Below are 23,621 nucleotides of genomic sequence, written 5' to 3'. Positions count from 1 at the left end.
GGAACATCTGCAGTAACTAGCAAGACAAACTACTGCGTCAGGATCCATGAAGTACTCACTCTCATTGTCAAAACACTAGTTAGAGATTACAATCACGTTCTGTTTTTGCTCGAGATTGGATGTTTGCAAAACGGAAGAACGCCGATGTCCGTAAAATGACGCTTTATTAAGCAATGATATATTCAACTCTAGATTAGGATTTTTGCAAATATTGCAAAATTGGTGGCATTGAAATTTAAGATAGACAAGCCAACATAGTAGGTTTCCACTCTTATTTGCGTCGATAACACGCAAACGTGTTGAAGCTAACTGTCTACACGTACTCTCGTTAGAGTACTACCTGTACGCTATTAGTGAGGGCAAAAATATTGAGATGATGTTGAATGAAGCGAATACGTTTGTCAGTTGAAGGTAATTGTCTAAGCTTCGTATGGATCTTTCACAAGGTTGAAACATAGCCATTGTCCTGACTGACCAATTGACTATATGCTGAGGTAATCCGCAGGTCCGTCGCGCATTGATTCGGTGCACATCTTCATGATCGACGATACAACAAAATCGAGTGAAGCATCCTTAATGTACTCTTTACTAGACGTAACGTAGTAAATATTGGACATATAGTTGTGTTTCTCTCAAAAATTCAAAAAAGAAGGGTAGCTTCTATAACGATGAACTATTTAGATGTACGTAGAAAAGAACAGTTACAAAATAGATATAATGCTTTTTGTCATCGAAAAGTACACCACAACGATGGTTACTGCACTATGGCTAGGACTTTTTGGAAGCTCCGTGCGCTATTGAAGGTAGTAGTTATTTTTTAAGCTCGTTTAGGAGCGGATCCCGAAGTACTTCTCTGCTTTTAAAAAATCCCTCCTCCTATCAAAAAAGATAATGAAATAGCAAACAAGTGCGGTACCCACAAGATTGGCACCTTGAATAATTTCGCTGTAAAAACTAAATTTGATTGATGTCACATATATACACATATATACATATATTGATAGAGTGGATGGGTCGCTCTTTAGTTAACATTACATGCCAGCAATAATATTTAGCGACTATCGAAACAAGACGCGCGGTTACTGTGGATCCTTCTCCCAATATTTTAAATTAATATTTCGATACCCTTGAGAGAAAATACATAACTTCTGAAAACCGTGTCCTGGCTCGTATTGCTTTTGGCCTACTATCGGAAATGCTTTCTAATAGAGCCCGCATATCTATTATGAATGACGTGCGGATGCCAGCAATTAGGTTGCCAGCATACCCGGGCTCTCACTGCACGTCTGACTTCAGCGGCCGCTGGCTGTATAGATTTGATAATAATCAATGATTTCATTCCGTTAGGGTAGTCAACTAAGCGAACCCGGTAAATTCTTACCGTTCAAGTCATGCAAACGAGAGCCAACAAGTCTAGCAGTCTGGCCGTTACCTGCTTTTCTGCTTAACGACTATCATCATCGAAACTCAAAGAGACTACACGCGAAAAACAGTTGAACGAGTCAAATCGTGGATTACACATAGGAATCCTTAGAGTGAGTGCTAAGCACAGGGAATGTTTTCAACTCTTCTTTTTCTTATAACGATCATAATCGTTCGTGGAAAGTTGTCGCATCGCATTCGAATTATATGTAAAATGCTTGGATTTGCTTGAATCAAGCGGAAAAGGCCTTCCTCGCCTATCTGATCTGATGATTGCCGGTGAGCGTATAGATTGAAGCGATACGTTTTCGCTAAGTAATACATTTTTATGACGTAGACAATTTCTGAAGACAGAATAAATACTATGCATTTCTAAATGTTCTACTCTCGTGGACGTCGTTAGGCTGTACATGAAATATCACCAGAATTATTTTTCTGCCCCGTCCGTAGATTTTGGAAGGTATCCAAGCGATGGTCACGGAGCGCTTCCACAATGCTGTGCCATATTGATTCGTTTTTGGAAACAATCTCTCTAGCTAGGGAATAAAACTTAGGAGCTGTGCTTCAATGCGGCATTGACCTGGTTTCTTTCGGGATGCCCATCCTTTGTGCCTTTCAAGCAAATCGCGGTAGTTCCAATATTCTGAGACCTCTAGTTACAACTGAAGTTAAATATTAAACTAGGATTGTACGCTTTCAGGCAACTACGACAATATACGAAATGTCTGATATCGGAACCCAGACCAAACTCACACAAGGTTGGCCTCTTGGTCAATTTATACAAAGGATCTGGGAGAGTTTTGTGCACGTGTACAGATGTCTTAGAAGATGTGTACACAATTTTAATGACTATAACTTCAGTTTTTATCTACATATAGTTAATGCTCAAGAGAATATAAACAAAATGTATAACTTTTTCCGTACAAAATTATTATCATCGCTTCGCTGACGTTACGGTGGACTTACATACATCTTCTTATTCGGCTTTGTAGCCTATGCGTGCTTTACAAATCATTCCGTTCACTGGCTCATCACAAGGTTCACTGGCGTAGCCTAGTTTGGGGGGTCAGACAGGCCACTGGGATGTCTTCGTCGTACTTGGAAGATTCTCACCAAGCTATACGTTTATATCACGAGTATTCGGTACAAGTGCTGTATAATGTTAAAAATGAAATTTGCCGTTTTCATTTTTAACATTTTACTAAATACGTGGCAAAATATATCCTTAGAGTAAATTCGTCTCACATACCCATGTCGGACAATGGCTAATCGATGCTTAAATTGCGAAAAAGACGTACTGTTATCCGCCATATTTGTCGGAATTTGAATGCCCCATTCCTTATTCGACTGCTGTCTCAAAATTCGGGCAGATGCATTTAAAAAAGCTCAGTGGAAAAAAAGCAGCCTTCATGTTCTTTTTGGGAATAAAGAAGGTAATACAATTGATATAATGCACTCCGGAATGTTCAGTGCTATACGTTATCCTGAGGCCAGAAAAGGCCAGTTGTCTGAAGTCACAAAAATAGGACAAAAAAAGCACCTCTAAACTTACATTTACCTGCAATCAGACCAGCAAACTTTGGTCTAAACTGGAAGACCTAAACATATTGCCGACTTCATGGACTAACACCATTTAATAAGCAAGGGAACATCATGAGGGATTTAGGAAGGTTCCTAATCGTTAAGTAATTTACTTATATGTAAGGCCAGTTGGACAGGGAAGATATAATGGGTCGCCATTCATTTTAGAAAGCAAATAAGGTAGATCACAATTACATATAGAGGTGTCATAACAACTGCAATACCCTAATGATTCTAGAAAGGCATAGTAATAATCAAAATGGAAACAAATCTTCGACCTTAAAAAATTGTCCTGAGGAACCCCGTAACGAACTTGTTTGTCATTTGGGATAAAACGTGTTATCGACCACAAATGAGAAAATAAGGCCACAGCTTCAGAGAAAGTACATGCCCCAAATAGAATAGGATAAGAAACGAATGTTTTCCAAGTTTTTAGAGGTCCTAGCTTTCCATAACGAGTAAGAAAAATGCCGGATCAGAAGAGTGGAGTATTGCATTGTCAGACCATACTGCTAAAACCATGCAGACCTTTTTCGTACAGCTGAAGACAATAACAGCGTACAAGGCGTGTGGACCGATTTGGCTAAATCTTCTCACCAGCGCTATCCTAAAGCAGCGCTGTCGTTCATTTCACACGATACGACGAAAAACGAGCTTGAGGAAAAGGTGGCGCCAGCAGTAACAGTAGCTCCAGCCAGCAGAAATGAATAAAAGGGAGCATTATCATTGAAAATGGCCACTGTTTCTGCTTTGCTTAAATGTACGTTTGTATGGGTGCTACGAAAGAACATGTGCCTACCTTAACAATCACTTTTCTCAATGCAGTAAGTGATGAGCACTTCTTTACTACCCTTTGGATCGCGAGGTCCATTATAAGACATGTCCCTTTCGTCCCAGAAAGGAATATTAACGCACATAAGGGTCCTTATGTATGTAAATGGACGTTCCTGACTAACCTGGTAAATGACTGGCATTCCGAATTGGAGAAAAACTGCCAATCCTCTCTGTTTACAAAGACCCGCATCTCTCGAGTTCAGCTGAAGTACGCCTCCGTTCGAAGGCTCGAATAACGCTGCCAGAATTTGATTTCAAATAATACCACCTTATTATTATTATTAAGTAAATAAATAAAGGATTATGTAAGATATCTTACGTGTTATCTTTAAGTCTAAAACGGAGCTCAAAAATGAGCCTTGACTGTCGTGCTGATGCATGTCATAGAGGAAAATATACCATTCTAGTTTTGCGTCTACATTAAGCACAGAACATTCACGCACATAGATGGACGTTTTTGGAATTCTGTAATCTATAAGTAATTTTAAGTGAATTTTTCTGACCCATCCAGTTCGCAACTCATAAGAAAAATTACTCAAATATACATATATACCCGGTCGAATGGCTTGCCGTTTTTCTACGCAACTCAAATACATAATACGTTTACAATATTGACACTGAACAACTAGTAATAATACTAATTATAAATACTATTATACGTTGTACGTAAAAATTAGCGAGTTTTTTACGTCCGTGACTAACTCCCGACTCGTTTCACCTGGCCGTTCGGCTGACGTACATGGCTGTTCGTAGGCAAAGAGTCTCAGTCATTTCGGAGCAGCGTGTCTGTAATCGGAATCATCATCTTTCAGTCAAAATTTTTCTACCGTATTTTTTCATGCCTCGCTACCTATTAGAGATACGCAACCTAGTGGCACAATTAACTCGGTAGCGTTATTTACGGTATTTAACGTATTTAAGTGCCTGATGTTTTTTTGTTTCTTGTTTCTATTTCTGGCTGTCAGCGTAACTGCAGATAACTCTCTCCATTTCTGCGACGCTGTTTTGTTGTGCCCGTAACCGCATAAGCGATCTTCTAGTTCGACCTTACTCGTTTTTTTTTACTGCTTTAGATAAATGCCCGTTACCTAGCATCCTATATAGTTATTTTCAATATGAGGAACCATACAGAACACGTTCTTCGTTCCGGAATTGTCGATAAAGCCCAGCCATATTGTAGATAGCACGTATTAATCCATCTGCACTTGTAAATGAATGATAAACAATAGCTGAAAGCAGACGATGCCGAGACAACATATTTACATCGTCGTCATCACCATTAAAACCTTTCCGATGAATCTTCTTAGCGACTCTAATAAGTACGTAGTTTTGAAATCTGTTATTATAAATTTATTTATTTCGCTGTTTGCTTTATGGCTCATAGGACGACGATGATGAAAATTGATGCATCTGAAAAGTTCTTACTATAGCAGCGTGTGTGTTCTTTCCGCCAGAAATCACTGCGTTTCTCGTGCCACTCGAACAGCTCACATGTGCTCTTCTAATTCCGCACGGGGAGTACATGCATCGACTACATCATGTATCGCTAGTACATACCTAAGTATCTAGACGAATGGTGTATAAATTATAATCGATTAAAACGCACATTCATACAAACGCATACGTGCATATATATACATATAAAGTGGCGCAAAAGTTTCTCAGGGGTTGCTTACTATATAAATAGTGTACAGATATAGAATGAAGATGCTCAAACTGTAAAAAGAGTCTTGCCCCACCCTATATATGTATATATATATGCATCTATCGTAAAATTATTTGGGCGCTATTTACAATATTATCGCTGGCATCATATGTACAAACAACATCCTATAGTTCAATCAAATCGTCATCAATCTGCTACTTCAAGTCGAATTTTCATCCTTTTTCCTCATAGCTAGTAGTCGATATTTGGTGCAGACGGTATTTGAAGTCTCGTACTGTTACGTCTCTTGCTATATGGGGAAATATCATGATTTTATGATAATTTATAGATAGTAACGTTCTCAGCTCGATCAACACTTCAATGGTCAATCGTCACTTAGATATCAATCAAGTTTCGGGGCGTACAGCCATTCCCACATAGGCGATAGAGGTGCTTCTTTAATTAGCCTTCTTTCGATTTATTTGGACAGACGATCAATAGCTATGCGATATTTCATATTCAGCTAACATCACCAAACCGTAATTGTTATTAGCAAAGAACACCTCCCAAATTGGTCGTAGTAAACAACAAAGTTTGTTCGCCCTCCTCTTGTTATTTATTTTTCTGTTTTTGTATTACAACGTTCAGGCTAACAGTTCGCTGCTTCGGATGCCTATTGAAAGCGGCTGAGCATTCGTGCATTGAGGGGTGTCTAGGCAAATCATGTCGAGATATCCAAAAAGAAACTGTGCCTGTCATGGAACATTGCATCCTGTGTACCCGTATTTTGCGGTACCACATCGCTCTTTCGATGTCAACAATAATGAGTTCATACTGTACGACGTAAGCATCGACATTTCCGGTGCGTTTTTCTTGGCACCCGTGTTATCAGATATAGACATGTTCATTCGATATATCTGTTATGTTGTAGACAACATACTTATAGCCAACTATTACATACGTAGAAAAGTGTGGCAGGTATTTCATTTATATTATCTGCTAGAGCTATTATATTCAGTGGTAATAACAGTGTTATTATTGCTACCGGCGTTACTGCGTTGAGGTAAAGCCGATGCGTTCTTCATACTGCTCGCCTATCATTGTGCCTACCAGAGTGTATTATGCCAGTTGCTACAATAGTTGACGATATAACTATACGAGTAGTCTAGCAATAAACGTACTGGTTACTCTCCTTTCTGTTTCATTAAATATATTGTTGTTATTACTTAATCAAATACGAACTCCGCGCGTACAAGGGGGCCACGAACTAATCAGAAACTTTTGTAGAAGCTACAGTGTAGTCTAACCCTTCTATGGTATTATGATTATACTTCAGTGTGTCCGTTAGCAAAGGGTAACTGGCTGTTGCGCTGTATTCGGATGTGTTGGCTTCGCAAGAGTCGGTGAATACCGTTTTCACCAGTTCCAGGTTCTGTAGAAGCTGACCCATCGGGCTGATGCTGCAGATCGATGTCGGCTTGATTCGAGATTAGCTGATGATTGTTAATGTTTTGGGTGGTGTGTAGATGATTTAGCGTGACACGGGTGGTTGAATATGGTTCGGACGCACACGAATACCGCGCAAACTTCCGGTTGTTCTTGGCGAATGCGCTCAATTGTTTGCCAGTCAATGCATAGCAGCAGAACACCGCTTTAAAGCCCTCGCGGAACCTGATCAACCCGTTTATTCAGCGTCAACAAACATCGAATGAGAAGTAACAGATGAGTCAACGTTATTACGTTATGCGAACTCGGCAGACCGCATATTACGCATCGCATGCAAAAATCCGCTACGAATCTATTTCTCGTTCTAGATTGACTTTGTTGTGAGTGGAAAAGTCAAGCGGTTCTAGCTGAGGAGAATATTTGATAGGGGGAACGAGGCCTTTGACTCACATCCTTCTAAGATCTTTCACAACTTGAGATGGGTTGTCTTGTTTGCTACAAGTTTGTTTGATTGATTAATCTAAGCTCGCTGAATCTGTGAGGATGAGAGCATGCGTGATATTGAGATTGCCACCTAAATGCCTCTAGCAGGAGGACAATAAGTTTATTCACTCGCAATCACCCCAAAAACAACTTAATCAAACATGTCATTCCGCTACATAGAGTAATGGGGTCGAATCTTGACATGCTAAGCCAATAAAAGAGAAGATCCGCTGAGGGTCCTCGAAGCGTGGACGCGGGAACCTCGAAGAGGCCATTTGCCAAATGCAGGCTGTTATTATTATGTATTAGAGTTTTCTATCCACGGTTCGCCATATGGCATTTGACAGGTAAGGTATCGTAAGCAATGCCAATGAGTCTCTATGAGCGCGATAGTTTCATGCCAAATGAAAATAAAATGTATATACAGTAGATCATGCGCTATCCATTTATATAGAAAACTCGCTTAAAAAGCAACAAAAAGGTTGAACTTCCACTTTCGATAGTAATTTACTAAAAGTAAAGAAAAACAAATACGCTTGTAATTGAGGACACCGTTACTCTAGCACATGAAATGTTATTTATTACGACTGAATAATAATAATACATTTCAATGCGTACTTATCTAATAGGAAGCCAAGAAGATTAGGAGAATTTGTATAAATTGTCATACGCTTTATTTTATAGTCAGCGTTTGAAGCTTACATTCCAGACGTACCATATTTAGCTTGCAGTGTTGTTCAAAAGCTCCCGTGTTAGCAGCATTAGCTACCAGGAGTAATGGGTGCATTTAAATCTGACAAGTTCATCAGCTTTCAGAGGACGAGCTACTTACCATTGAGGCGGGCAGCAGATCCTTTCAGCGTTCCGATATCGTGATCTGGCATTCCGCAAGCATTTCTGGTTCTCTGAATTTCTACTTGCTTTTTAATCGTGTCAGGATTGTTTTATGCAAATAGTGGTGGCGTTCGTGACAGGGGCATAATTTTGATTGCTGTCACGCGAGTGACGATTGAAAGCAACCGCGTCACGGGCATTCGTTGTTGTATTGGGGTTTTGCCACGTGCTGTATTTCTCTTTCATGCACTAGCAATCACGTGCGAGCTTTCCTTTTTATTTAAGGCAAATAGCGAGAAGCGTCACATGTCGCAACTGGCTGACAGGATGTGCGTATGCAAGTTAGATCTATGGTAACAGCTAACGTCGATGGGATACGATCTGACTGTTCGACGCAAATAAATTATGGCTATTAGATATCCATAGCATCGTAATAGAAATATGGAGTTAAATTTCGAGAACGATTTGTTCGAAGGAAGGGAAAAGATCTAGAGGCGTGAAGTTATTGCAGTGAGAACGTGTTTGCCACTATAGGCTTGGCCTATACGATTTGTATAATATGAAAAACGTTTAGTTAGTCTTAAATGAGAAAAACCCGGTATCGTAAAACTCGTCAAGAAACAGCTAACAGAAAAATTAGACCACAAGTTTGGGAATCTGCATTAAACCAATATCAGTTATATTAAGAACTTTATCCTACGAAGACATCGAAGTCTGCGATAACTGAATTAGCCCAAACATAAGTCAATGTATACGTTTTTAGCGAATGCTTTTAACCTATATAGAGCCGAAAAAAAAATACGCTGATATCTTCCAGAACCATAATCGCATGCGAGTCAGCTGGGGCAGCTGACTTGGTCGCTTCGAACAGCGCCAGACGGTCGAAGAACGAATGCCAATTTCGATGCAAAAATAGTATCACAGCTTTGTCAAATCTGCATTATTTCTAGTTAAACTGGTTTAGAAAAACTTACCTGCTGTTCATCCAGCAGTAAATGACAGGGTTGTACATCGAATTCGACATGGCTAGAAAGTAGATGGTTAAGTAGATATTTTGGATGTAGACAGAGTTGCGCATGTCAGGGTAATGATGCACCAGCAAAAAGTAGAGATGATAGGGCAGCCAACACACACCGAAAATGGCGACAATCACAATCATCATTTTAACGATCTGCAAATTTAACAGATCGAATTCGAGATCAAGCTTGAACATATGCAACCTATGAATATAGTATTGAGAACTTACACGTTTAAATATAATACCATATATAAGTATATAATGGAAGTGAAGTGGTGACGCATATAAACTCTGACACGATTTGAACAAGGCAAGTAGAACGACTTCAAGAACGGATACGGAAGATCCTGACATTTTTCAAATATGAGCTATTTCGACGTATGAATTACTTTTTTTTTTCCGTAAATGTCAACCTGCTAGTAACGTGATTTCCGGTTTTGTTTCTATGAAAAGAATTTCGAACACTGAGGCTATCTATCTCCTATTGATTTAGGTTAAATCATAGGCAGAACACTAATATAGGTTATTTGTCATCACGTAGACGCTAAGCTAACGTCGAGAACTATTGCTAGATTATATAAATCCATACATATATAGATGGCATGCACTGTGTATACTCAGTCGCCTCGAGTTCTATTGAGGTCGTCTCATAAGGTTGCTCCGGAATTATACCTAATTTCGAATGAGGGTTATTTTTGCTCAGAACACTTCAATCAATGTCATATTGGCTGTTGTTAATTATGAACCTCAAACATCTTTTAAACAGCGTTTCAATTCAACTTTTTCCAAAATTAATCAGTGTGATTTTTTACGCCTTCTAGAGATACTAAGTTCTTCCCATAAAAGCCCAAGGTTGGCAAAAAGGTAATAATCGGTAGGAACAAGGTTGGGACGATGACGCTGGTAAATGAAAACATACCATTCAAAAATGTGCAGTTTTTAACGGATTTACTAGAAATGTGTGTTAGAGACCTGGCGCGGTCATGATGGAACATCATTGTTTTCCTATCCGCCATGGTTAGATGCATTTCTAGAACCCTGAGCCTCGAACGGTCGAGTTGTTCACAGTATCTAGCAGAGTCTGGGTTTTAGTTGTTTTACGTCTGCAATTTAGCATGATCCTCTTCCTTCATAAGGCCCAACTTCAGCTCTCATTTGAAGAGCATTATCATACTTCGGTCGTGATCTCCGTTGAGTGAAGCTATTGTTTACTATCCACCTTTCGTTGTTCGTCATCATCCCTACCAAAAAAAGCTTGCTTTCGTTCCGTTTTGAAGTATGTTAGGCTATGCATATACGCATCATCAGTTAATCGTGGTCAAATTATGAGCCGTCCAGAATTATGCTCGATTAATCTATTCATTGCGTGTTAGGGATGCTTGAACAATTGATTTGGAGAAGGCTCACACGTGAGTTTTGATCGAATAAAGTAGGAATCTGCAATTGTCCTGTTTTCGATGTAGAGGTGACCGGTTCGAAGGGGAACGAAGTACTGTTTGACCGTGCGATCGATGACAGCATTAAGTTCACATATCCCAAAAGCCTTTTTAGGAACAAAACCTCGCAAGTGACCAAAAATACACTTTCGGTATTATCGGCTTGTGCAACTTAATTGAACTGTGCAATGGAACTGAACATGGCTCTATAAGGGAATCGAAGAACACTTGTACAAATATAGTAAACGGTCGTTTCTTAGACAACCTTAATTATGGCATCAACATGTAAACCGCTTTAAAATTTCGAACGGATTTACCTAATAGATAACATTTGCATCGCATTCTAAACTCGACCCGGAAAGGCCCACAGCACGAAACCCCGCACTGCCCAGATTTTTTCTATTTTGTGGTGCGCAGGAGTACCCAACATAACATATATCGCCCGACATTTTTATGAAATAATACTCTTTAATACTAATAGAAATAATAACAATAACAGCGTTCTCCAATTATCTGTCCTTGCACACTGCCAACATTTATCTCAACATTTACTCAAAATATTTTGTCTAAAGTAGCATCAAATCGCTTCTAATACTCTAAGATACTTCGTCTGATAAGGCTATCAATCAATGCAGCTTTGCAGGGATGCAGCAGAAATGGAAGTATTCCATATTAGCATTTTTTCCCCTACGCTAATTCCTGACAAGGAACCCTAGACTCAATAGACCAACACTAAGGGGCCACCAGAATCGGTGTTTCTATCGAATTCGAGCATAGTACTTCCATATGCTCCAAGTGATTCTCGTTTCATGTTTAAAACAAATGTGTGCAATAAGAATAACGTACGCGAATTCCTTTTACAAGAAAGAAAACATATTGTTTCATTTTATTTGTACATCTGTTTGCATTCTAAATAGTAGCGAAGTGCTTTTGATATTGCTAAGCCATCCTTTCTGATGGACGTGGCGACCGACCGGCAGGTTTCAGTTGTTGCATAGCTCCGATGGCCCGTACTTTTTGTCGAAGGAAGCTACTCGTGCTCTCAGTTGACCGTTTCGAATCTTGCAGCATATGCCACACGTAGTCAGCGCTTCAGTCAGAGAGCTGTCGCTACGCAACATTCACTCTAGATGCACACAGCAGAGGCCTGCCACAAATAAAAGAGTTCTAATTTTTTGCTTTGTTCGATTCTTCTGTTGACGATGTCTATAGGTAAACGGTTTCGAACTTACCCCATGACGGGTAAGGACAAAAGAAGGGTGTCAAGGCATTTGTGACCCTATTCGAAAACGAGAGATGTGACATCGAACGATAAGAACATGTGATTTTGATGTGAGAACTTTCTTCTAACTCTTTTAATGCCGTTCTCGTTTTTGATTTCGTGTTTCGTTTGGCACAATCGTTCGACCTTAAGAGTAAGCAAAGATAAGCAGTTATTTATCATTATATAGCCAAAAGGATGGCTAAATCTATAAATGCTGAAGTCTCTCAGCGCTCTACCTCGTCAAACGCACAACACGATAAGTTCACTCTAACTGCGCAAACCTTCAATTCCTCACAGCACTTCTATAATTGCTATAATATAGCAGATGTAAATATAAAAGTGTTTTACCTCAGCCACTCGACTCGTTAAGTTTTTATATCACGATAGACGATTTAAGGAGGAAATGGCGTGTATAGTGGTTATTCAAAATGTTCAATAAGAGATATTTTCTATAATTGCTATCATTTAACCAATAATCGAATAAATAAAGCCAGCGCGAAAAAAAGAGAAGAAAACTGTTGAGCGTTCCTATTTTTCTCCTGGCAAATGCTCTCCACCGCTAACAAATATTCACATTTGTAACAACGCTTATAGCTCTCCTACGTACACGCGGCTGAGCTGAGATCAGGCTTGACTTTATACAGCAGTCACGTGGCAAAGCATTAACCTGAGGGGTAACGCAGAGCCACTGGGGCCAACAGACAAAGGTGGCTGACAGACGAGGTGGCAATAAACAAGCATGAGGTGTCAGACATAATCGCTGCGCAACTCGAAAAAACGAAAAGTTCCACAGTAATGTCCGTGATGATCATTCCAACACGAAGGGGAGAACTATAAACGACTGCATTTGACCGTTTGCATGTGGCTACGTATTCGCCTTCCATTGTTTATTTTGCATACCAAGCAGAGATTTTGTGCGCGACTGAGGGGCCATTCTCAGACGGACTGGGAATCGGAGTAAGTTCTCCGAACGACGACGCTATTTGTTTGACGCTAGAGGGAGAACGACGACTATCTACACAACGATTTGCCTTTCTCCAGATTCAATGTATGTTTTTATATCTTTTGTATGTTTTTAAGTCAACTACTAAACACTCAGCATGACGTTAACTAGTTGAAAAACATACAGACCTGGCGAAGCTTATGCAATAATATCCATGCCAGACATATCAGAAAAATGTTTTCAGTAACATTTTTCTTGGCTCTACTAACTTATCTTACACAAAAAATATTGAATTTTCATTAACGTTAAGCAAGAAGTCAAAAGCCGGAAAAACATTTGTTTCCATATATGTGCGGTTCATAAGTTTGCAGAATATGCACGGCCGCGCAGACTTTTTTGGCGCTTACTTAAATCTCCTCCAAATGAGACACAATACAATATCGAAAACCAAAAACGGATTTCATGTCAAGGCTGTATAAAAAAATTTAGATTATTAATTGTAGTCTAAATCTTAGTAATGACTGCGAAAGAGCACAAAAAATCGAGTCTAAGTAAATTCTGGCAAAATATCAGTCTAGCTTTCATATATAGGCAGTATGATATTTAACACGAGGTCAAGCAATTTTTGTTTATCAAAAGTTGTATTACTTACACGTTTATGTACCTCTTCTAGCTATGTTCCCATATTTTTTGACATATTCAGCTATTAATTGACACCTTGGGCTGCAAAATACACGTTTTTAAATATGATGTTATTTTGCTCATCCATGAGAATCTTCGTCCTTCGAGCGAAAACTCTGTGCCTCGAGGTCAGTGGCTTACAGCGGATGAAACTTCGATCAAGATTCGTAATTCTTTTGCCCTGGGGACAGTGCGGAGTAAGATTTTCTTTATCTTTGGCTAAATGTAACTGTCTTTTTTTTCACAGCTTTACCTTCAGCTTGTCAAGTAAGTAACGATGTGTACGATACATCTGATAATGAATTTCTTTTTCTGAGATAGTCGGTAAACTCCACGTTACGATTAAATTTTAATTACGATTACAAGTAACACGCACGTAATTTCTCCGCCTTTCTATTGGCTTGATTCATCCTTCGGAATCCATTGTTGCATCTGTACCTGATTGTCAGAATAGCTGTGATGTATCCTCGTTCTACTTCCAGTTATTAACTGACGTCAGAACCTCGACTGATCCGGATTGCACTGACTCAAAAAGAGCTTTGGAAAAAACCTTATTATTCATTAATATTTATATGAATATTATAACAAAACTTGCACTGTTATACACTCATTAACTATAATTTAATTTCCCATATATATATATATATATATATATATATATATATAACTTGTTTTTAGCTTTTATTTATTTCATGCCCAATATTTCGATGGCCTTTGTAATCTTTTTCACTAACTTGGCAGTCGTCTAACACTGCTGGCTGAAGTCTCTTTAATGTTATTAAAAAATGTTGCGATTTCTAGCCTTCCTTCACACGTTTATCGTTAATCAATTGAATACGACGACGTTAAAGTTAGCTTTCGAAAATTTTATGGCGGCAATCATCCGGGTTCCTGGGGACCGTATCCATCTTGTGTTTCATTTGTGCAGCGTATTACTGTTCAAACGCTAGAATTTAGTAACAGTTATATACACATCTATTGTAAGAATAAGGACTGGGTGTTCGATTTGACACGAGTTTCCGTAAATATATTTTTCAATGCACATCTAATTATACTAGAATACTTTTGGCCTTTATGTTAAAACTTTTTCAGATCATCTTTGTGGACCATAGTTAACTAGTTTTTTCTCTTTATCTGGTCAAAGAGGCTATTAGTTTTAAGCGGGCTGCTGGGGCAATATGCCATTTCTACATGTTGAAGAAAAGTTATAGAGGTCTGGCTCTATCTCATATTAAATACTGAACAGCTATTACTGCCGTAAGCATTTGCTTGATTTTTGATCAGTTAGTGAGACACGTTGCTCTGTGGGGCAGGTTTCACTTCAGTGAACACCATAGACAGAAAATATGCATTCGCGTTGAACTATAGGAACCGTACAAGCAAAAGCAATACACCATGGATGCCATTTGTCTTTTGCCACGTGATTTCTGCTCAAGCGTTGTACGAAGTCCGTTATGTACATTAGGCAAAGCACGTGCTTTTCGTTCGTAAGTAATAGCGTCAACAAGGCTCAAAAAGCAAAGTTAGTGAAAGCCAAATACTTTTATTTGCTATAACGGCCTTTCTCTGCTGAGGCCATCAAGCCCTCCATGATGTGACACAGTTCTTTTCTATCGTATGCATTATTTTTATATATCTCGAAGTCAGAACCATCATCGAAGATCGAAAACGGTTGGAAAATTGCATTCTATGAGACTACTCTCGACAGCAAGTGATCATCGACAGTGTAGTAACTTCAGCATCATTATCACCATGATTGCCGGCACCAACGTTGCGGTTAGCACCGTCATCGTCGGTCATCATCGTAGCCATCGTGATCATCATCGGCAGCATCAACCATGATGTGGGCTTCTGGAAATTTTTTGAGAGGCCGGCTGGAGCGAAGGCCGGTCAGCCAACATAGACGAACGCCAGAGAGACAATGTCCTAACGCCTCTCAGTCTGTCACTTTTATTGCGGCCTTCGTTGTCCAAAAAGGTTCCAAAAAGCGACAAAGGAAGCACACAGTTAATTCTCCAAAGCAAAAACAATGCCATGCCACTCTCACGGGTAGTAGCAGTAGCGATCAAAGCAATCAAAAACTATCATACGAAATTTGACTATCGGTAAAATGATATATCGGCAAAGATCCTGTGAACATACAAGTGTCCCTAAATGCCGCGGCAGACCGGACTAACTATAGCGTATTGTGTACACACACCGTGACCCTTTAACCTTCTGGGCAAAATTTCTATGTTTCGTCCGCACTCGGGATAACGAGGCCCATGGCCAAAATGGTTCATAGGCTAATTAGGCGTTCCGGGTCTTACGTCCGGTAGCACCGTTAGGCAGTTCATCAGACGGACGTGAAACTTGAAACATAGAGGCTGATTAGGTGCAGTTGCTTAACGCCATAATCGTGTGCAATCGTGATCTACCACCTAATCTGGGTCGTCAATAAGCTGGAAGCATTCATAGAACAGTACGTCCCAAGTGCAAATGATACTAATGTATGGTCAGAGTTGGATTAAGGTAAACATTTATAGGATATGAATGCGTCTCACGTAGTCAGGCCTTTGCCTAGGATATTGATCCTCCGTTGCATTTATGCAGGAAGCATAGTGCCTGGCCAACTCGTGCAAGAGTCAACCCCGTAAGACACATAATCTCCTATCGACAATGTAAAGTTGTCGAAGATATTTTCGGTCTCAATAAAAACGGTAAGTGCCCTATAGAAGAAGGATGGCTCATTCTCGATAGCGCTTCCTTTCGCATTTGTCTGTTGCTTGTTACCTTGATTTTCAAGATACCTCTGCATCCAATAGAAGGTCCATGAAAGCTTACTGATTTGGTTCTTAGCGAAAATTGCTGCACCGACCTGTTGCGGCATCTTTTTGACCTTCTACATTTAATCACACATCTTGCGCACTCTTTGTCGATGGGTTTAAACACAACCACTTGGACATCTTTTTTTTTTTGACCATCCTTAGGTCCACATCGTTTATGCGTCTCTATATCATAATAGGAATTATCTATTCTATAACTATTTTGTATCGTGTGAATTTAGATATATTCACTAGTGATACTTTACCTAACGCAAAGCCACCTAGAAAGTCAGTGGTTAAAATGATCAATGATGGTAATGGTGCAATTTCAAATGTAGGCGAACAACTTTCAAACCCCCGGACCTCTTTAGGAGGTTACTTTAGCAATTAAGCTTCTTGTCACCGAACCTGAGGTGTCTGCCGATGGATAATAAAAATAGTTGAGGTTTGAGTTGTTTGCTAAAAAAATTCAAATATATTACTGTACATACGTCCGCTTGCCAGTTTGCTTTTATCATTATCACCTCAGCTGATTTGTTCTATTCTCGTCACCGTTATCCACGGCCTAATGATGCCCGTATAGAGCCTCGGAGTATCGGGACCTTTATGAGAAAATCCGTAGCTCACTCAAAGGCTATTTCACATTAGTTGAAGAAAATACCTGTCAGCAACTCATTTATCTTCGTAGACGGAATCAGTTCCACATGCTTTTGAAATATTTACTTTAAATGGGCCGTGTCATATTGGCCGCCGTACAGGTATCTGCATAAGTAGATGCTAATATTGAACATCCTGGCTAAACCACGGCTGAAAGTATGAAGTTCTTTAGCTTGCAAGAAGATCCCATGACATTACGTCATAAAGCGGGCCGAAATGCAATATTTGGCCCTACAGAAACACGTTAATTTACCAGACTAACACCGAATCCTCCGGGTAGCTTCTCCGAGATTTTCATTGGTTCATGCATTACCTTGGAATAGACATCTTCATTGTGGCTATCTATAAATGTATATATTTATTTACCCGTCTATTTTTGTAAGCATGTGTTTATTTCCATATCATGTTTCGGGTGTTTTCTTTGGCTCTTAACAAGGCGTAATGGCAGAACGTTAGTCGGAGAAGTTAATACATTTAGTAAGCTTTACTAATGAAGACTTTCTTACGACAGCAAGGATAGTTCGGCTTCAGCCATCAGTTACGAGAGAAAACCTACACATGCCACACATGACCAATTGTGAGGTTAAATGCCTTTTATGTCCAGATTGATAGGGCAATAATGGGACATACATCTGTGATACGTTCCTGTCTGAGTGAGACAAGTACGATCTCTTCGATAAACCTACCCTTCGAAACCAATAATGCGATCATTTATGTTGCCAGTAATAGATCAGCTAGCAAATCGATATTATCAATTGTTGGCATAACTTGGTTCCAAGTTGGTGCAAAAGACGTGGGCCCCGGGCGATACAGTGGAGAGCGGCCTTCAGCCTAAATACATTTTTCTAGGCCTTTCTAGGAAGGATGTCTTGGTAATAGACCTGAGAATCATTGCTTTTGATATGTCACTACGACAGAGTTGCACGAAAAAGACTATCTCAAATGTAGGATTTACGGCGCCTAATATTGACCTTGAGTGTTGACTGTGCCTGAATTTATTCTGTATTCTGAACTCATCGTTGCTTGAAAATGGTTACTGCAACCTTTTCTCGAACCATTACTCGAAACCAATGAAAACATGTGCATATTGTCACATCCTGTCGCAAACAAAACCGGACTTAGTGATTATATTATGTTCGCCGTGTTGCAAGTATATATATTATATAAGGTCAATCTGGAGACATGTTCAACATTTCCAGAGTTGCGGTACGGCACCTCGAATCGTCGTCGAAGCTTCATACCAAAACAGCTTCATGTTCACATAAACGAAGTTGTTATTAACAAGTTATGACAAAATGTACGTTTAACCTGCTATCTGTTGCATTCAATGGCAACCGTTCGGTAAGTAAGGTCTTGTTATATATGGTCCATACGACTTTAATAACTATTTAAGTTCTTTTCTAAAATTGTTCCCACGAATAAATAATCCGATGTTTTTTTGCACCTACTAACTTTATTATATTGATGCTAAAAATAAAGTTCAGTCAAACATCAAGTACACGGGGACCTTGAGTCCCTGGAGGACTCAAGGATTTAAATCAGCTAGAATGTAAACAAAGTGGAATCGACATGATGCATGGATGCAAATGCTTCAGTAGCTTCGTGCATTACGGTCACGACAATGGTCCAACGAATCCTTGTAACGAAAACAATACAGTCTCCAAGTTTATCTGGATGACAATCAAAAACGTCGCTTTCCCTGATCGACGAAAATACTTCCGTCTAGCAATCAGTACGTAGTAAACAGGATAACTAAGTTGTCCACTCATGACAGAATACATACGGTGCGAAGATAGCGATAGCACTCGTTGACACTTTCGTTTATCTCAGTGAAAAGCAGTACTGTTTGGGAAATTGAATATGCCTTTCGAAGCACTCGCTAAAGCCATTGAAATAATAGATAATCATTTACCACCATTTAGTAACAGCGGTTAAATTATATCACATTTATTATTGATTCGAAGTGTATTTACCAGTAGTCTGTCAAATTATCGAAAGCGACCCATTAGAACGGCGGCGAGAACGTAGTAGCAACAAAGTCAACAATAGCAACGCACAATGACCACCCTACAATTTTTTTTCTTCAAGTTTCTTTGGCGGAAAATGTAACAGTAGCAATGGATCTAACGCATAAGCGCGAAGGCAAGCGGTGGAGGCGTAAGCGCCGGTCATTTTCTTGTCGTATGTATTTCTCTGGGCAGACGTATCTGTCACGCGACGTCAAAACCAACGGGAAACAACAGGGGGCAAATCATAATGATTTTAGCAGTGACAATTCAACGCTGCTCTGTGGATGTCGCTCGGATAGAGCGTTTGAAGCAAACGTGACATGCTTATCGCATGCCTTGTTCAATGTGTGTCCCAAACCAAAATTATAGTGACCTTCTAACTGGCACAATCTCTGAGCGCACTTGCTGCTTCTCAAAAAGACGTGGCAAAAAGTCTGCGATATCTCGGATTATGAGAAGCACAAGGGATGCAAAAGATTGGACATTATGCGATCACACTAGTTCTCTTCGTCAAACAAGACGCATTTCCAACTTTCAAGTGCCTCTAAAGTAGTACCTTAACTAGGCAGCTCTGTAACTCTCGAGCAGTTAAATGAGTATGAATAGTTCCTCTGGCTGAAAGTAGTTAGTTAGTACCTATTTTTGTCAGTGGTGCTCGTAGTACACTAGCACTATCCTTTGAGGCAAATGGGAAAGTAGAAACAAGTGACGCCCAATAGTCTTTCAAACCAGCTTATTCAATGATATAATGTAGGATGTCGTTTGTACATAGATCCAACTACGCATGCGCTAACCACGAGAATAAGTGTATATGACAGACCCGACTACCTAGGATACTGCAAATTACAGTGTGAACAGCATTTTCATTTGACACACTTCTAAGGGGTTCCAACCTTTGCCTCTGATTCTCACAGGAGAATATTAAGCAAGTTTGCCGACGGGAACCCCGCAGAAATATTTAGACCTTCTTAACACATTCAATAAGGCAGCTTGTCTTCCTGCTACGGCTGCAGATAAAAATGTATACGTATGTATACGAATACCGCGCTATACTTATTAGTAAGTCACTTATTATATAAGTGACTTACAGCGGCAACGATGAGTATTAACCAAGTACAAACTTTTTCAACTTTTTCACCAATTCAATATTTCAACAATTGTACAAATTATACGTTCTGTCGAATTTTTCGTCCCAAGCAACCGAACAGATCCGTCAAACCTTCTACTACCATGGATGCAAAAATCACTATTTCTGAGCATCGCTAGGTTCTTTTGTTTCACAAGGATTTGCTACGTGAAAGCTGTGGTATCAACGAGCTAGATGAAAGCTTATCTCTTTTCTTAATTATTACTTCATAATTCGGCTCTTATTAATTTGCCTGCCTAATCTGGTATAACTTACCTTTCGTTTAGAATTAATTGCCTCGGTTTGTTTTCGAGTGACTTCACCGATGCTTTGCTGTCCCCAAAGCTCACGGCCAACACGAAAATACGTAAAAGCCATAGCCTGCATAGGGATGATGTAAGTTACTATCAGGACCACGAGGTTGTATCTGAAGAAAAGAGTAGAAACAAACGATTCACAAATGAATGCTTTATCTTTAAAATCATTTGATAACACTAGGCCAACAAAGCATGACCTACCTGAACAGCCAAGCAGCTCAGTTTCACCTACGTTTTATTACACCTGATTTATTTTGGGAAGGAAATATTTTTTACTTTGATTCATTAGATCGCTAGTATCTGGCGAGCTCCTAGTTGCACCAGACAAGCGCCATCTGGTGATCACATGAACACCACCACCAATTTCTCCGACGTTTGCTCTCTGTATTTCTGATGTAAGAAGCCTGGAAATGCCATGCGTATATAGCACCGTGCAGTTTTGAAATTTACCTACGAATACTTTGTTAATAGTCAACGTGATTTATATAACTTATAATAACTGTCGAAGTTAAAGTGAAAATAAAGTATGATTTTGCCCCTAACAGCTAACTTGAGATCGTAGCGGTAAAAAAGTTTAAAATACTAAAGCGCATATAAATGGCATCAAGTAAACCATGCTGCTGTACGTTCGCGATATTACTTGCGTTGAAGATGTCAGTGTCTGCACCGTGGACACCCTATCGTATTAGCGTCTCCGCCCATCAAAAATAGTGCCGTAGCAACGCTTATAGTTGACTTTTCTAAGCCAATATAACATAACGACACGTCCAAAGCCCTTAGAGAGTGAGACGTCGAGTGTTAGATGGAAAATTGCTCTCTACTTTAACCGCAACGTGCTATATAATTCTGCGAACTTCGCCCCCCCCCCCCCCCTCTTCCCGGAGCCAACTAGTTTCTTATCGTAAAACTCTTTCTAATTACAATAAGATCTAATTATCATACTAGAGTGCTCTACGGAAATTGTGGGAAAGAAAACAAGTGTAGAAGTTTATTTACGAGTAGACTAAAGGCCCGAGGTCGATTTCGCGAAACTGCGAAGATTCAAGTAGTCTAGCGCTGACCTGACTTGACCCAGAATGCAAAGCAAATTTAGGATCTTGTCAGGATCCTTGTAAGCACAATTATTCATAGTTGTCATTGCACGCACGCATTTCGAAGAATTGTTTAATTTCGCCTTAACTGCTCAGAGTTGTCCTGCTCACTTAGATGACCCTTACAAATAAAACATGCTTCTTCTACGTTTCGAGAATTATGCCTAAAAAGAAGCTCATATCTAACCTAGGAATCGAGCTAAGGACTACAGAGCAAGGTATCGTTATATCCGATATCGATTTTCTTTACCACTTTAAAAGCCTCAAAGATCTTAAACTTGTCTGATGTTTCGACAAAGCACTATACCGTGTGTATCCCGTTTTGTTCAGTCGAATGGTCTGGTCACTTGCTGAGTGCTTATTGATATTTCTATTGGTGATGAGCCGGTAAGAAGACCAAGGAAGTCTCTCTTAAAATAGCCCGTACTCGGTACGGCACAATGTTTCTCATTAGGTATAATATTTTAAGCGGGCCCCAGCAAACAAGCGCATCATATATTCCTCGAGCGGCTCCATATTACACGTCGTGTGACATGAGCAAAAGCTGTGAAGGTAACCCTAGGACTGAAGCTTACTCCGCTTGTGCAGATTTATTTACTATATTATATATCTCACTGAGACAGTGGAGATTTAAGTACTGACCTTTACACGTCAGTGAAAAATCGCCAGTAACCTAAATTTAATTTACGAATAAAGCATAGGTATATTTGTATAGATACGTGTAAGTTATCTTGTTGATCGGAGACTGACAACATGTCGTTGGCAGTTAGGGTTTTCTTACGTTAACCGCGTGTCTTGTTAAGACTAGGTTACTGATGCCACCAGCCACGCTACGTTTACGCAGCATTCGCGTGTCCCTTGTGTTGCGGTTCCCTTTTCGATAGCGAATGGTATTGCGTTTTGAATTGCCTTCCTAGCGACTGCACGTCGTCCCAGCAGTCCTGGCGTCCTCACACTATGCTACGTCATTGGTTCGTGGAGTGATTACGACAGACCTGGCGACTTCGTAACATTTATGGTTGCTCGTATGGCACACGTCTAGTCTTCTTCATTAGTCATCTCTACTTTTGTCGGCACTAACTCCTAGCAGCTGAGCCCTCTCTTCCGCCATTCGCTTCGATGGACCTAAGCCTGTTGGCGGTCCTAACGGGAGCCTGTCCTTTGCGACGATCTAGTCCCTTACTGAGCTGCCTCTTGCGATGATTTGAGCAGCGATAGATGTGCCCTCGTTGCTGACCAGTCTCCAGGCTTCGTGGATCGGGCGCCTCCGCAAATGTGGCCGGGCGCAGGGTTTGTTGCTGCCATCAAATTTTTGAAGGACTAGAACGTTGGTCGGAGACTGACAGCATGACCATCTCAACAAGCGCTTGTTTAATTTTTCATTTCCTAATGAAAATCGGTGGGAATTTCGACGAAGCAAAATCTGCGACGAGGAGATATCTGGCGGCTGTACTGTTTTCCCTTTTCTTGTCCCAGTTTCTGCCTTTGCCTCTCGCCCTTTCTGCGTCTATAAAGGCATATGCGGGCCATACAATATGCTACTACTACAAATTACCGAAGCGACAACGTCGACATGATGGCGCTTGCTAGTAGGTGACAGCTAGCGTGAGTCGCAGAAACAGCGGATCGTCAAATATAGGCCGCTCACTTTCCCAGGTCGCGATGGCGGGCTACAACCCCCATTTCATCGGTTGATTGACCGAAAAACGGGGGTGAGAGCAAAGGGTAAACCGCTAGTTAATTCCACGCTACGCATTTGATAAGAGAATTATTTAAACTGAATTTGCTTTCTGGATATAAGTTACCCGGACAATGTGATTGTGACAAATTGAATTGTGAAGAACTTGGTTTTAATCGGAGAAATTCAGGATAACCGATCGAAAATACGCTTTGAATAAGTTCGACGTTAATGAAACTTATAACTAAAGGCATATGGCAGTAGAGGTCGATTATTGATGAACTTTACCAATGAATGAAATGTTAAAATTTAGAGTAAGTTGTATTGTCTAAAACATGGTTTGTTTATTTGT

At 40.0% G+C, this 23,621-nt stretch overlaps 1 protein-coding gene across 3 annotated transcripts in view; it reads right to left on the bottom strand.

The window, feature by feature from the left end:
• Positions 1 to 5,164: 5,164 nt before the first annotated feature.
• The window catches only part of TkR99D (Tachykinin-like receptor at 99D), a 62,958-nt gene continuing 44,501 nt past the window's right edge, over positions 5,165 to 23,621 (bottom strand). For all 3 annotated transcript variants that reach the window (XM_022848036.2, XM_022848039.2, XM_022848037.2), the window contains exons 5-7: positions 20,460 to 20,610; positions 9,220 to 9,416; positions 5,165 to 7,153 (exon numbers count right to left, since the gene is read on the bottom strand). In XM_022848036.2, coding sequence (XP_022703771.1) covers positions 6,808 to 7,153; positions 9,220 to 9,416; positions 20,460 to 20,610 — 694 coding nt within the window. In that variant the 3' untranslated portion in view covers positions 5,165 to 6,807. The remainder of the gene's footprint in view (positions 7,154 to 9,219; positions 9,417 to 20,459; positions 20,611 to 23,621) is intronic.

Source organism: Varroa jacobsoni, unplaced genomic scaffold (assembly GCF_002532875.2).
Source record: "Varroa jacobsoni isolate VJ856 unplaced genomic scaffold, vjacob_1.0 scaffold_1323, whole genome shotgun sequence".
Lineage (NCBI taxonomy): Eukaryota > Metazoa > Arthropoda > Arachnida > Mesostigmata > Varroidae > Varroa > Varroa jacobsoni.
This window is presented reverse-complemented; position numbering and strand designations above follow the sequence as displayed.